Source organism: Myotis daubentonii, chromosome X (genome assembly GCF_963259705.1).
Source record: "Myotis daubentonii chromosome X, mMyoDau2.1, whole genome shotgun sequence".
NCBI lineage: Eukaryota > Metazoa > Chordata > Mammalia > Chiroptera > Vespertilionidae > Myotis > Myotis daubentonii.
The window spans coordinates 8,357,448-8,372,750 of NC_081861.1; the positions used below are offsets into that span (position 1 = coordinate 8,357,448).

The 15,303-nt window shown below is 48.7% G+C and overlaps 1 protein-coding gene across 1 annotated transcript in view; it reads right to left on the minus strand.

Moving 5' to 3' along the window:
- The window catches only part of ITIH6 (inter-alpha-trypsin inhibitor heavy chain family member 6), a 31,682-nt gene that overhangs the window by 14,892 nt on the left and 1,487 nt on the right, over window positions 1-15,303 (minus strand). The window contains exons 3-6 of the mRNA XM_059679750.1: window positions 10,513-10,623; window positions 9,453-9,700; window positions 7,203-7,372; window positions 2,501-2,617 (exon numbers count right to left, since the gene is read on the minus strand). Of these exons, the coding sequence (XP_059535733.1) occupies window positions 2,501-2,617; window positions 7,203-7,372; window positions 9,453-9,700; window positions 10,513-10,623 (646 nt within the window). The remainder of the gene's footprint in view (window positions 1-2,500; window positions 2,618-7,202; window positions 7,373-9,452; window positions 9,701-10,512; window positions 10,624-15,303) is intronic.

The following is a 15,303-nucleotide window of genomic DNA, read 5'->3' on the forward strand; positions in this document are numbered from 1 at the left end:
TTGAGATGAAACTCAAGATAATTGCCCAGTTGTAGGCTCATGTAAGCCCTTTGAGCACATTTAAGGCAGGTTATGATTTTTGGTAGGTTAGTTGTATTAAATGCATTTTGACATGATATTTTCAACTTATGATGTGTTTATTGGGTACATAACCCCATCATGGGTCAGGGAGCATCTGTACCTTGTAACAGAGTAGTCCCAGTTATTCCCTCCTGTCTCTTATAACATTGCTGTCATTAATTTCACTTATCAGTAGGCTATATTCACTGAATACATTATTGCTATTATTATTTTGAACAACCTGTTTTCTGTTAGATAAATTAATTAAAAAGTAAAATATTTTATGTTACCTTTATTTAGTCCTTCTCTAACACTCTCCCTTTTTTAATGTAGATCCAAGTGTCTGAGATATACTATTTTCCTTCTCTCTGAAGAATTTCTTTAAAATTTACCTGTTTGAGGCAGGTCTACTAGCAATAGTTCCCTCAACTTTTGCCTGGTTGATAAAGTATTTCTTTCACTTTGGATGGACAATGATGCTGTACACAGAATTGTAGGCTAGGGTTGTTTCCCCCCCCTCCCCCCTTAACACTTTAAACATTTTACTCCACTTTTTTTTTTTTTTGCTTGCGTGGTTTCTCAAAAGAAATCTGATGTAATTCTTATCCTTGTTCCTCCATAAGTAAAGTGTTATTTCCTATGAGCTTTTTAAAGGATTTTCTTTTTGTCTTTGATTTTCTGAAGTTTGAATAGGATGTGCCTATCTGTGGATTATTTGGTATTTCCTGTTTAGAGTTCTTTGACCTTCCTGGACCTATGATTTGATGGTTGGCATTTATTTTGGAAAATTTATATCTATTCATGCCTTCAACTATTTCTTCTGTTACTGTCTCTCTTTCTTCTCCTTCTGTTATTCTCATTACAACATATGTTACACTTTTGTAATTGGATGCAGTTACTGGATATTCTGTAGGATTTTTTTCATTTTATTCTTTGCTTATCAGGTTGGGAAGTTTCTAGTAACATATCTTCAAGCTCATCGATTCCATGTTCAGGCTCCTAAGCCCATCAAAGATATTCTTCTTTCCTGTTACTGTATTTTATATATCTAGCATTTCCTTTTAATTTTCTCAGTGTATCTATATTTGTTTACATTGCCCATTTGTTCTTGCATGTTGTCCACTTTCTCCATTAGCATATTGGTTAGTTATTTAAAATTCTCACTCTGATCATTCCAACACACCAGTCTGGTTCTGATGTTGATTTATCTCTTCAGACTGTGTATTTTCTCTTAACATGTCTTCTAAATTTTTGTTGAAAGCCAGAGATGATGTATCAGGTAAAAGGTGCTGAGGTAAATAGGACTTTAATATCAGGTTTTCTGTTTACCTGGCTAGAAGTGAAATTGTGTTTGCCACTTGCTGCAATTGCAGGTGTCAGAGGCTAATATTTCTTTTAGGATCCTTGTTTTTATCTCCTCTGTTTGTCTTGTGTATCCCTAGAGATCCTTTCATAAATTGTGTGTAGGCTTCCAGTTCTATCAGCTGACACCTCCTATTGCCCTCAAAAGACATGTTGATATAGTGGCAATGTGTTGGGAGAGGGGAAGCATTGCATAGCTCTATCATTATGACTCATTCTTCTAGGGCAACTGTGCCCCTGGTATATGACCGTCACAAGTTCTCCTCAGCTTAAGAGAAATAGGAAGGCTAGAAAGGTCTGGAGTTAGCTATATCCTTTCCTCTATAAAGAAGGCTAAAGGGAGACAATTTTCAATATCTACCTACCCCAAGTTTGGCTACACTTTGGTAAAACAAAAGTCAGTTAGCCTTAGGTCCCATGGACTCTGTGGTTCAGAACTTCAACGTATAAAGGCAATACTGTCCCAGAACACTTGAACCTTATAACTCTAGACACCCAGAGTACCATAGCTACAAATACTGCTTCCAGAACATTAAGGATTCAGGCTCTAAAGTCAAAATCCTTTTGGCTGACTGCTGTTTCAAGGGTGCTTTGGGAGAAGGGATACAAGATTTAAGTCTAGATGGAACAGGACTCCATGGTTTCTATGCACTACAATGCTAGCACACTGCATTTTTCTGGCTTTGAAGTAAAAAATAACTATTTAAAAGCCTGTGGCCTTGGAAATGTTCAGAGTCTAAAATGTCTAAGGTTTTATTTATGTTTTGACTCACGTGTTTGATACCAGAGCACTCTAGTATCAATTCTGGGACCTTCTGAGCCCAGGAGTTTTGTGTTGCAGGGTCTCCATGGTTCAGGCCCCATAGTCCAATATTTCAATGTTCCTCATATTCTGTGGCTCTAGGTCTACAGGGCTCCTGGTATGTAAGGTACCAGGACCCTCAAGTGGGGCCAGGACTGTAAGATCAAAGCTGGTGGGATGATAGAGTCTCTGGCCCCAGCGACCCAGGTTGCAGCTCTGCCTGCTTGCTGAGACTTAACAGGGAGAGGACTGAGAGGTCACCAGGCTGTGTATTACCTGCTTCATCTTGGTACCAAACATGGAGCCGCTCACATCAATAACGAACACCACATTTTTCTCAACCGGTGGAAGGCCTCTGGGGGCAAAGTAGTGAATAAAATAGCCATCGTAAATCTGGACAGAAGGAATGAAAGCACAAGAACAGTGAAAGCTGGTGTAAATCAGGCCCCCTCTGAGTCTCCTACACACCACCCCTTCCCGGCCTGGGCCTGATCACTGTTTCTAGTTAGAGAGGCACGTGTGCCTGCTTCTTCCACGTCCCTCTCCTCCACCAGAACCGTGTCTCTTCTGTTCAGACTGTCAGCCCAGGACCTGCCCCAGAGCTGTGGAGACTGGCTGGGGCCCAGGGCTCCAAGGAGCGGGATCTCTGTAAAATGTGAGTTCCTGTCCATGAGAGCTGGGCTCGCACAGTCTTGAGGGCCCCTGGGGACCTTTTGCCTGGGCTCCAGGAACTGTAACTATTGTTTTAACCTCCCTCTATAGAGCGAGCCTGGGGCCCAGCTCCATGGCTGCCAGGGGCTGGGAGTAGCAGGGCCTCCCTCTGCTCCTTCAGCCTCCTTTCTGCTGTTGCTGGGCAGAGCAGGGCGGGGAGGAGGGAGCAGAGGCCCAGGGAGCTGTTTGTTCAGAGGGGATTGGTTAGACCAGGTGCAGAGGCCTGAGGCTGTGGGGGCTGTGATTGGCTGCGGCCCCTCCCCCTACTCCAAATCTCCCTGTGCAGAGCCTGGGGGCTGGGACAGCTGAGGAAGGAGAGGGGGGAGCTGGGCGGGCCCCCTGACCAGTGTCAGCTCAGCTTAGGGAAGTATGGGCTTGCTGAGGGTCTGAGCTGCCCAGCAGCCTGAAGCTGGCTGTGCCCTGGGATAAACAGCTACTCCTCCTCGCTGCCATGCAGGCACCCTCTGGTCACAAGGCTGGGGGCACGATGTCCCCTTCTCTCCGGGGATCTCAGAAGACACGGGAGGACATCTTGGCCTCCCCGCCACCCCAGCCTTTGAGTTAATTCCCAAGTACACGTGCAGGCTCTGTGTCCACTTTTCCTGGCACCATGCAGCAGTCCCCAGAGGCCTGCCTCCCCCCCCCCCCCGCCCCGCAACTGCCCAAGCTCCTCTGCTCCTCCCCTACCTGGCTAAGCCAGAGCTTCTGGAGAAACCACACACCCATCCCGCCATGGTCCCAGGCTCACAGGTGGCCCCACACCTCACATCCTATAAGCCAGAGGCACAACGCAGGTCACCAAGCTCTCACTCACCTCAGCTGGCATGCCATCCACTCTCAGGACCTGTCTCCCTCCCCTCCTCATGAAGGAAGTTCAGGACTCCAGGCCATGTCCCTTGGACTGCCCACCTTACCCTTGCTCAGGGTCCACATCCCCAGATACCCCTTCTCTCTACTGAAAGACAAGAGAGTCCCACCCTGGACCCCATGGACTCCCAGCCTCTAGCACCTGCTCCACCAGTCAGGCCCCTGCACTCCAACCCAACCCACATACCCTACAAGGTCTTCTTTAGAATAAAAATGTTTATGTGTTTTCCATCCACTAAGACAAGCCCATTGATCCCATTCCCCACCCAACTGCCAGCCAGCTTCTCCCCCCTGTAGCATGCCATGGAAATGATAGGGGCACTCATAAGGGTCTTCTCATCTCCATCTCACTCCTCCACCGACCACAGACTGGGTCTCACCTCCACCACGCAATGACCTTTCCTCACTAAAGGCAACAATGACCAGCTGGTTTCAAGCTCAGGGAGTATATTTCAATTTCCATCCAACTGCACCTCCCTGATGAGTTTCACAATGGATTATTCACTCTGATTTCTTCAAAAACCTTTTACCCTGGGACCTGAGATGGTGGACTCGCCTTATTTCCCACCATCTCTGGTATGTGTGCTTCAGTCCCTTTCTTGGGCTGCCTTTTCTCCCCCTGTCTCTTCAGCGGCGCTTCCCAAAATTTCTGAACCATGGCATGTCAGAAAATGATTATGTTTGTGTAGCACAATGGAGGGAAGTGGTGGGAATTTACAGCTCTGAGCAGATTGTTGGCAGCTGGTGGGGCCGGACACCGGAGGGTTGAGATCAATAGCCCCTTGCATGGGAATCTCAGCCTTAGCAACAGCCATCCTGGATCTGCCTTGGGGCTCTGCACATTCTCCTGGGTCATCTGGCTACCCTCTCAGTTTCAACTGCCCAGGCTCCACAGATGACTTCACGTGTCTTGCTCCAGTCCAATGTTTCCCACTCTTCCCCTCTACAGCTGCACGCCCACTCACTATTGGGCCTGCTCCCTTCGATGTCTGAAGATGCCTCCACTGGATTCTGCACAAACAGTAAATTCATTTTCTGCCTCCATCCTACCCCTGAGCACCTTTGTCATTTAAGACCTCATCATTCACATGGTTACTCCAGATACAGACCCCAGGGTCACGCCTCAATCCTGTGTGCCCCTCCTTCCTGCACTCAACCAGCCACAAGCTCCTCCTGGTTTCTTCTGCTGGATATCTCAGGTCCAGCCCTCCTCTCCATCCCAAACTCACACGGCCCAAGCCCAGGTGTTTCTGTCATGTTTCCCTGCTTCTATTGTGGCCCCTTCCAACTATATATCTTTGCAGCTCCTGCTTGATCTGGCCTTTCTAACCAAAACCTCCTAATGTCATTCCTTCTCTTGGCTCCCTCATCACCTCAAGACAAAGGGCATGCTCCTTTCCTGCCCCTGCAGCCTTTGAACCTTCGGTCTCACCTTTTGCCATTTCTTGTGCCTGAAATCTATGCTCCAGGAACCCCAACCCACTTGAAGTTCCCTCCGCACCCATGGATAGTTCCAGCTCCCCTCCTTTGTTTCATGCAAAGTCTGCCTCCCAACTTGGTGTACTTCTTTACATTCTTAAAGACCAAAGTTAAAAAAAGTCCCAGGTTAGTCTGTACTTCCTCCAGAGAGCCACCTCCTCTCATCTCCATGGCTTCCATCATAACTTGTCATTGAGAGAGCACTTCTAATCTTGTATCAGTATTGGCTCTCTGTGTTTCACCCAGAGACAGTGAGTAGGATCTGCATGTGATTCACCTCAGCTTTCCAACATCAGCCAGCAGTGGGCATGACACATATTACCTTCCCAGGGTGTCCTGACTGAATGACTAAAGGGGGAGTTGCTGGCCTTTGAACTTGGGCATACTTGAGTGGGAAAGGGAGGTGAGTTGAGGGTTCTTGGTGAGGGGATGCAGCAGTCAGGATACACAGTGGGTGGGAGTGTGGGTCATCTCATCGAATGGCCAGTCCCACCTATTCTACCTGCATTTCTACTCCAGGCAATGGTGAAAAAGGTATAGAATGAAGAAGCAGATAAATACCTTTACCCACACACCATGGAACAGCAGGTCAAGGCCCCTGCTGCCACCTACTGGCAGGATACCCTCAGCTCCCATTCTGAGAGGGCAAATGACTGTTATTCCCCCTACACAGCAGGCTGGCTGTGCCACAGCCCTGTGCCCCTGCCCACACTGTCTCTCCTGTCTCTGCACGGAATTCCCATCGCCCTACCTGCCCAGGTGGAGGCGGACTCTATTCGTTTTTGCCATGCTAATTTAAGGACAACCCCTTTAGGAAGGCTTTCTTAAAACCCTCCTCAAAGGCATCTGCACATCGCCCATTCCAGCTTTATACACACGAGGACGTGTGATGAATGTTACGGCTCCATGTATGTGTCCCCTTCAAGACTAGGAGATTCTGGAGGGAGAGTAGGTTCTGTGTCCAAGGCGTCTCTGAGTTCTCAGAGTCAGTGGGGACAGCACTGGGCTAGAGCAGCTCTGCTTGGTGGAGTTGTGCCCACCTATGAATTAATGAATAACTGAGTGCATGAGGAGAGGTGTAACCAAAGGATTATATTAGCCCGAGGAAGAGAGAGGAAGTGTGAGTGGGGTGTGTTCATCAGGGAGGTGGTGTTTCAGCAAGGCCTTTAAGGACAAGGGGGACACTGGCCATAGGGAGAGGCGGGAGGAGATATGCCCAGGGCAGCAGAGAGTAGGAGCAAATGCTCCTACACAGATGAAAGGCAGGTTCAGGTGCTTTGGGGAGAGAGGTGTGTGGTGTGGTGGGGAGGCAGCTGGAGGGTCAGTGTGCACTGGAGGCAGTGAGCGGTGTGGCAGGAAAGGCAGGGGGGACCAGGCATCTGAGGCTGCTGTGCCATCATTCTCACAAAGCCAGGGTCTTGGGTCAGGGCTCTACCCGTCCAGTAGTGCAGGGGACCTCTGCTTATTCTTAGGATTGTGGCAGCTCAAGGTTGAAGAGATCCCTGCTTACGAAGATGGCTCTGATGAGGCAAAAGGACTTTTTAAAACTTGGAGATGGCAAGAAAGTCCAAGAGAACATGGGAGCATCAGAGCTGCAGAGCGTGTGAGAGCCCTTGAGTGTGAGAGACCTATGACTGGCCAATAGCTCACTTTCCAAAAAACGGGTGAAGACTGGGCTATGGCTTGATCCTTTTAGAAAGGGATGCATTTGGAGCTGGATTCAGTTTGCACAGGTCCAGGTCCCCGTGCTCTGGGGGAGCACATGTGCCTCCCCAGTTGCGCAATCACGTGTCACCACACATCTTCTCGCCCCGTTTCGCTAGTCCGCACTGATCCCTGGGGAAAAGGAAATGAGCCAGGCTGGTGCCCCGACCTGTGTGACTCCAGAGCTCATGCTCGCTCCATCCCCCTGGCCCCTCACCTGCACGTCGCCAATGATGTCCTCCATGACAACATCATACTGGACCACAAAGTCGGCCATGATGCCTGAGCTGGAGAAGGCAGCCTGGTCCTTCAGTGTTGGGCAGAAGGTGACTCGCACACAGGTCTCTCCCTTCTCAATTCTTGTGGATGGGGGCGGGCCAGCCTCACCTGTAGGGGTGGGGAGGGGTGGGTGGGATGGCATGGAGGGCTCACTAGCAGGAAGCCAAGCAAGGGGACAGCAAAAGGAACAATACCTGGGGAGGGTGAAGAGTAAGCCCTGCGCCACCTGCTGCGCCTCCTGCCTGCAATGCCATTCCACCTGCCCAAATGCCACACTCCTTCCTCTGCAAATCCCAGAACCAGCTCTGCCTGCTCTGCCTCTGCCAGCAAGCCTACCCAACCTGGCAGACCCAGCCCTCCCCTCAGCTCCCAGGCTCTGGGAGGCTGACCCTCATGCACACCTTTGCCCTCCATCCTGAGGCCTAGTGGCATGTCCCCAGGTAGACCAGCAGCCTGGCTCTCCTGCCAGAGGCCATGTGTTGTGTGTTGTGGAGAGAGACAGACGCACAGACAGGGCCGGGGTTTCCTCCTGTGCCCCTTGCTGCTGTGGGAAACTGCAGTCCATCAGGGTTCTCCTCTGGGATAGAATTTCATGTGTTTTCTCCCCCTCTGCCTCTGCCTCTCAGAATCACGTGTGTGAATAGGCCGTTCGCGCCTCATGGAAACACAGAGGACTTTCTGGTCCCGGATGTTTGCTGAGCTGGCCATAAGACCAACTCCTCTGGAATTTCAGTCCAAGACAAATGTCCTTTTAGACATGTCTCAGTGCCTCTTTTTTCCAGAAAATGACAACTTGGGAATTCTGCCACCCGCTCCCCCTTTCTGCTACAGCTGTCAGGAAGTTTAGGGGCAAACTGAGGCCCCATACTCTCTGAGGCCCCCACTTACATACATTCCCCTGGCTTCCTTCCTTCCAGAGGTCTTTGTTCTGTTTTTATCCCCACAGGACTGGCTCTACCCTCTGTTTTAACCTTTAAGGAGCAGGGGGAGGGAGCTGCCATTTTTAGCCTAGGGTGTAAGAGGGCAGGCTCCAAGGGCTCAGAGGCTGCCTGTGGGGCCCTGGAAACTCCTTCCCACTCTCTCAGCCTCAGTCCCCCCAGGATTGTAGCTCCTATTTCACAGGCAGTGTTTGTGGGGATTAAAAGAGACTTTATGTAAAGCATGTGAAGCCATCCTTGCATCTTAGTAATTGCTCAATAATTCTAAGGATTGCAGTTTTCCTCAAACCTTCATTCCTCTGCAGCAGGGATTTGCAGGGAGGAGTCTTATCACACTCTCCTGGGCCCCAGGTGGCATCTCCTGATTGTGCAGATGGAAAAGGGAAGCAGAGCACGTGAGGGATTTGCCTGCGCCCCCACCTTAGGGGAAGGTCAAAGCTGGGATTGGAGCCCATGCCTGTGTGTCCGGCTCTCCTTCCGTGTACCACACTGTCACTCTGGGTTATCAGGGTCAAACCAGGCAGGAGCTCCAAGCTAAAGAGCTTGGTGAGGGTGGCCACAGGCCATGGTGATTCCTCTGTGCCTGTCCACTCATCTCTCAGAGGAGGTGGGTGGGCCAGGTCAGTGGTTCTCTGACCTGGCCAGACTCCAAGTTCGCCTGCCACCTGGTCAGAAACAGGTTCTTGGGCCCCTCCCCAACCTACTGAATCGGACTCCAGAGGGTGGGGTCCGGGAATCTGTGCCCCTAACATGGGGGTTCTGACGTCGCCAGTCTGGCCTTCACACACCTGTAGATGAACGTACAGCCAGGCTGGCAGCCAGGACATCTCTGGCCCACAGCGCCTGAGACCACATCCTCAAGGGCAGCCTGCAGTGTATGCTCTCCGCCCACTGCCCTTCCATTCCCAGCCGTGATTCCACAGCAAAGCAAGATCTGGCTTCCACAACCCTCAGCATTGTTAACACATGATTTCATTGAGCCCACCCAGCAACCCCTCCCCTAATCTTTATTTTTTTCATGAGGAAAATCACAACCCTTGGAAGTGGTTGGACTTGCTGTTTCACGTAGCTTGCAAGGAGCAGGCCAAGTTTTTAACCCCCAAATCTTTCACTCCTGACATGTTTTCTTCTCATTTTTTCAATGTGAGCGCAGAGCGGAAGAGGTACTAGAAGGAAGCCCAGGGAGAAGGGGAAGGTTCCCATTCAGGGAAGGCCAGTCTCATGGCTGACCCGTACTTCTGCCCACATACTTGTGTGGGTTTTGGTGCGCAGGCGGCTGGTCCTCAGAGGTGGTACGTGAACATAGCCAATGCCCGTTCTTTCTGACACTGTGACCTCTATACTTAGCCTTGTCACCAATTGGCCAGGCCTCAGGCTCACCACCAGCTGGTACTGGCCCTGGTGCCGCTGCAGCAGTTCCTCATAGGCCAGGGAAAAAGTCACCTCCGTGCCTGCTGCCAGACTGGTGGAGATGCGGAACTTTTCTGATTCCCGGTCCCTGGGCATGAAAGGGAGGAGGGTGGGAAGGGGATGGGATGTCATGAGGGGGAGGGGAGCTATTAGATGACCTAGTTCTGCCCATCCCCGCCCGGCCCCAGCAGACCTGACAAGGCTTCTAGTTTTACTAAGTCTCTTGCCCACAGTTAGTTATCCACTCATTAATCTGTCTCTTTCCTTCATTCACCCTACTCAATATTCTTCCTGCGAAATTCTATCAGAGGAATTCTATCATAAGGAAACTCTGCAAGTGAAAATCTGAATCTAGGATAGAACAATAGGGACTAATGATTTGTTTTACAAAAAGAGTTTTCCATTAACACAGGATGCCTCTTCCCCTTCCCACAGCCCCTCACAACCACCCCTCTCTCATGCTTTAGGCTCAGCTTGTGTCAATTTGCAGTGGTCAAACGTAATATTTACGTGCTTGATGAAATTCTTTTGGAAGCTGGGAGGAAACATTGAAGGAACACAATACATTTCTGCCAGCAGAATGGAACTCAGTTAGGAAACAGGATTTGCTTTAGAAAAATCTCACTTGAACACAACCTTACCGGAAGGTGCCAGTTCTTAAACAAGCCACATCCTGCTGGCAGGAGGAAAGTGGAAATGGAGAAGTAAACTCCCATTTATTGAGCACCTACTCTTTTACAGGCCAAATGAACTCACGCTATCGTCATGTAATCCCATGAAGTAGAGGTCATTGGCCCCACTTTACCAAAGCAGAGACGGAGACCCAGAGAGAACACATGTAAGCCCCGGATCATGCAGCTAAGATGTACTTGCCATGCCTCAGATCGGATGGAGCCTTACCTGATGCCTACATGAGCAGCTGTCTTTCCCTGCTGATGGGCCTCCTCATAGATTTTCTTTGCCTGATGCTTTTCTTTGATTTCTGCAATGTAGACTTTATTGTTGATGGTCCTGATGGAGCAGTAAAGAGGAAGGCCAGAAAGTGACAGAGAAATAAAAATAGATGGTCAGAGACAGAGAGAGAAAGAGACACATAAAGAAGAGGAAGGAGAAGAATGGAGGATGGGGAGAGAGAAAAAGGGCAGAAGAGTACCAAAAAGCCAGAGTGAGAGCAAGAACAAGAGAAAAGAGGAGAAGTGAGGGAGATAAAAACAGGTGAAGCAGTTATCATTATCTCTACTTGTCATATGGGGAAATAGAAACAGTTGGCATATGATGGACCTGATGTTAGGACTTTATGTTTCTCAAAGTGTTGAATGAATTCCATGTTTTGGCATGTAAAATAATTATAGGTGGGACACAACTGAACCTTTTTGTTATAGTTGATATGTTTTTACTGTAATGTGTATTGGACATATAAGTAGCATGTTGAACCCATGAGCTCATAGATATTGTTGCTTAGAATAAAAAGCATATCTATTTAAAGAAAATATATTAAGTAAATAATATGGTAGGTGGTACAGGTGGTAAAAATTGTGAAAGCAGAATGCAAATTGCTGCAAAGGCATCTGGCTCAGAGACTGATCGGATACTAATGGAATTGTTCACCCCTGTTTTTCCCCTCGCTCTAAGTAGGTAATAAAGTGTAAAGGACTTCAAAGAAGGGAGAGAGCACTTTTGCTCAAGTCTTCAAGAAAGGGTCCTGAGGATGTGGCCTTGGTGTTGGGCCTGAAAGACAGGGAGGATTTGGATAAATAATCCTCATTGGCATTGCCTTCTGAGTCTCCATTGCTGGCTCCTTCTCTTCCTCTTTTCCCTTCTTCTCCTTCCCCTCCCTTCCCCTCCCCTCCCCTCCCCTTTTCCTTCTTCTCTCCTTTCCTCCTTTCCCTCCCCTTCCCTCCCTTGACCTCCACTCCCCTCCCTTCCTCTCCCCTTCCCTCCTCTCTCCTCCCCTCCCCTCCGCTCTTCTTTCTACAGTCACTCTCTAGGTGAGATCCTCTAGCCCTGTGGCTTTAATTATCATTTATAGAGAGATTATTCCTAAATCTATGTTTCTCAAGTGTGTACCTGTCCCCTGAACTTCAGACCTCTATAATTGCTTACTTGGTATCTCCACTAGAATGTCCAATAGGCACCTAAAGCTTCACATATTCAAAACTGAGTTGCTGCTATCTCCTCCACCTCCCCATTCTGCTCCTGCCCTGGTTTTCCTTATCTCAGGAAGTAGTTGTTCAGCTGAAAATCTTAAAGTCATGCTTGCCTCCCTTCTTCCTCTCACACTCCACATATAATCCATCAGGGAATTTGGGCTCTATCTTTAGATACATTCACAATCCACTTCCCACCACTCCTACAATTGCTACCCTCGTCCAAACTACCAACATCTTTGCTCAGATAAATACGATAGCTTCCTAACTGGCCCCCCTCTTTAAAGCATTGCCTCCTTATTATCTATTCTTTTCACACCAGTAAGAAATATCTTGTTAAATCCCAAGTCAGTGCCCCCTTTTTTTGCTCAGAACTCTCTGTGGCCCCCAACTCAACTGAGAGTAAAAACCAAAGTCCTCACCAGGGCTCCCAGTGCCCTATACAGTCTGGCTTACTGTCACTTCTTTAACCCCATCTCTTCCTACACTTCCCCCATTCATTGTACACCAGCCACACTGGCCACTTTGCTGTTTCTTGAATTTGTTCAGCACACTCGTGTCTCAGAACCTTTGCAAATACTATTCCCTTTGTCTGCAACACCCTTCCTCCAGATCTTTGCAAGTCTTATACCCTCACTTCTTTTAGGTCTTTGCTCAAATGTCATTTCCTCAGAGAGACATCTTTGGCCACTCTAAAGCAACACCTTCCCTCTCACATTGTATTTCCCTTGTTCTACTTTCTATTTCTTTGTAGCACTTCTCACCCACAAAGTGACCTATACTCCCTTGTTTATATTTTCCTTCTCTCTTTTCTCCACTGGACTGTGGGCTTCTTGAGGGCAGGGCTTTCATCTGTCTTATTTGCTGCTGTATCCCAGTACCTAGAATATGGCTTGGCACACAGTAGGTACTCAACAATTAGTTGTGGAATGGGCATTCCAGACAAACAGCACGAAAACACAGAGGTGTTTCAGGGAACAGCAAGCAGTTAGTCAGATTTGGCTGGAGCAGAGGGGCAAGGAAAGGAGGTGTGGAGAGAAGTTTGGAGTGGTTGGGTGGGCCTAGAGAAAAAAGGGCTTTGAACACCAAACTCAATAAACTCAAATGGCAGTGAAAACTTTTGCTATGGAGAATGAGAGTCATGGATAAATCTTGAAAAGTGAAGGGTTGGATCAGAGGTGGCCTTTGAGGAGTGCTAGGTAGCTCAGTGTCCTAGAGAACATTACTGCGACGCTGTAAGAGGCAGGAGCAGCAGTCTCTATTTTATAATTGGAGAAACTGAGGCACAGGTATTGGGGTGGTGGTGTGGGGGATAAAGTTATATGACCAAAGCAGCAGCTTCTGGGAACACTTGAGGAGGATATGCAGACTGCAGAAGAGACCACTCAGGCGGGAAGTGTTTCTAGGCAGCTGAAACAGACTAGTGGTTGGGCTAGTGTGGGGGTGGGTCGAACTGGCACTGCCCCAAAGTCTCCTGGAGGGGGGGTGTGGGGGTGTAGGGTGGAGCTGGTCTGGCAGCAACACACTGGGGTCTCTGTGTGTGTCTGTTGCCTCCAGCCAGCATACTTTCCACAGAGTCTGCCCAAGAACATTTCCTCCAGCCTGCTTTGCTTAGTTTAAATTTTTTTTTCTCTTGGTGTTTTTTTTTTTTTTTTTCCTATTGAAGCAAAAGTCCAAATTCTGTCTGAGTGCTTGGCCCTTGCATCATTTGGCCAAAAAACTTTCTGGTTAGCCCCCATACTCCATGCTTGTTTGCCTTTGGTCCCCCTGGGTCCTCCACATACAGTGATCCTGGTCCCTTCTCTTACCCATAGGAAAATCCTGCTTCCAGGAAGCCTTCCGTGACTACCCTGTACCTCTCCTCTGAAGTCAATGCCAGGAGCACACCTCTCACCTCCTCCAACCAACTGGTCCTCTCTCCAGGGTAGTGCCATCTGCCCATTAAGACCAGGCGGTTCCTGATGACAACGCCCAGGCTCCAGGCCTGCTGTTGAGGCTCATAGGCTGTTTACTGCACAAGCCCCCCCCCCCCCCGCCCCTGCTCCCCTGCCTTGCCAGGAGGGAATCTGAGCAAAGGCTGAAACTCTGCCTGTGCCAGCCTCACTCATCTGCCAAATCTGAGTCCCTCTCCCCAAAGCCAAGCACCCTTTTCTAACTCACACTAAGGTGCTATATGGGTTAATGACCCTCCCATCCCAAGCTTCCCCTTATCTGCTCCTCCTCCCATGCTCACCATATCAAGGAAGGCACTGTCATCTACTGGGTCAGGCAAGCTGAGACCAGTTTACTTATTACCCATACACATCAGGCTGCTTCTTCTCTGTTATGGTCTCTCAAATCCCACTGCCTCTAGCCCTCAGCATCCCTCATGCTGCCCCAGGTTCCTAACTTAGCTCCCTGCTGCTGGGCTGGCCCCACCAGTCCACGCCCCACTTCATTATCATCACTCCTGGCTTAAAACTTTACCAGGTCTCCTCATTATGGGCCACAGTTATGCCTACAGTGAGGTGCTCACGCTCCATGGGGTGCTGGGACAAATCATGAGTGTGTGGGAAAGGAATAACACTCTACTTATAGGGTTTCTCTTTCTCATCCTTTATGTTTTCACATATGCTTTATAATGTATCTAATATATTTGCTCAGTAGTCTATTTATGTAATTTGTGAATTAACAAATATACATATTTGGGGAGTACATGGTTCAGTTTTTCCTAATGAGTGTCCAAACGCAAGACAGTTTGAGGCAATTGAGTGATGGTAGGTACTTGGTCTGGCATGGGAAGCCCTCCACCACCAAGTCTTTCTTATCTCTCCAGTCTCACATCTGACCTCTGTCTTCCCCAGCTTGTGCCCTACACTCCAGTGACACTGAGGTCCCTGCAGTTCCCCTAATGAGGGAACATTTATTTGCCCCTGGATTCCTTTTGTCCACATTCCCCAGCATTGCCCCAACCCTGCTTGCCTGGTGAACATCTTATATTTCAAGACTCAGTTTAGGTGTCATCTTTGTGAGGCTTTCTTTGAGTGTCTAGGGGTGGGGAACTGACCACTGTGTCCTGAGAGCCCTCACCATTCCTACCATCCTATACCCACTTCTCTTTGTTTCCAGCAATTTTATTAAGATGATCTCTTTCCTTGTCCATGTCCCCTGTTAGACCATGGACTCTTTGGGAGCAGGGACCATGTGCAATTCATCTTCCTCTTTCCGTAGTACCCAGTGCAGTGTGAGTTACAGTCAATATCAGTGTTTGTTAAAAAATAAGTAAGCTAATATTATCAAGGACTTATCATGTGCCGAACACTGTTTTTGGCATGTATTGTCACATATATGAACTCATTTAATCCTTGAAGGTGGATTCTAATTTTATCTCCATTTTACCAATGTGTAAAATGAGTCTCTGAGAAGTAACTTGTCCTGAGTCCCATAGCTGGCAGAGCCAGGATTCAAACTCAAGAAGTCTGACCTCAGAGTGCACGCTCTTCATCACTGTGCTCTGCTAAAAAGACAAAGAATGAACGAATGTACGCACGAATGAATGAAGCGG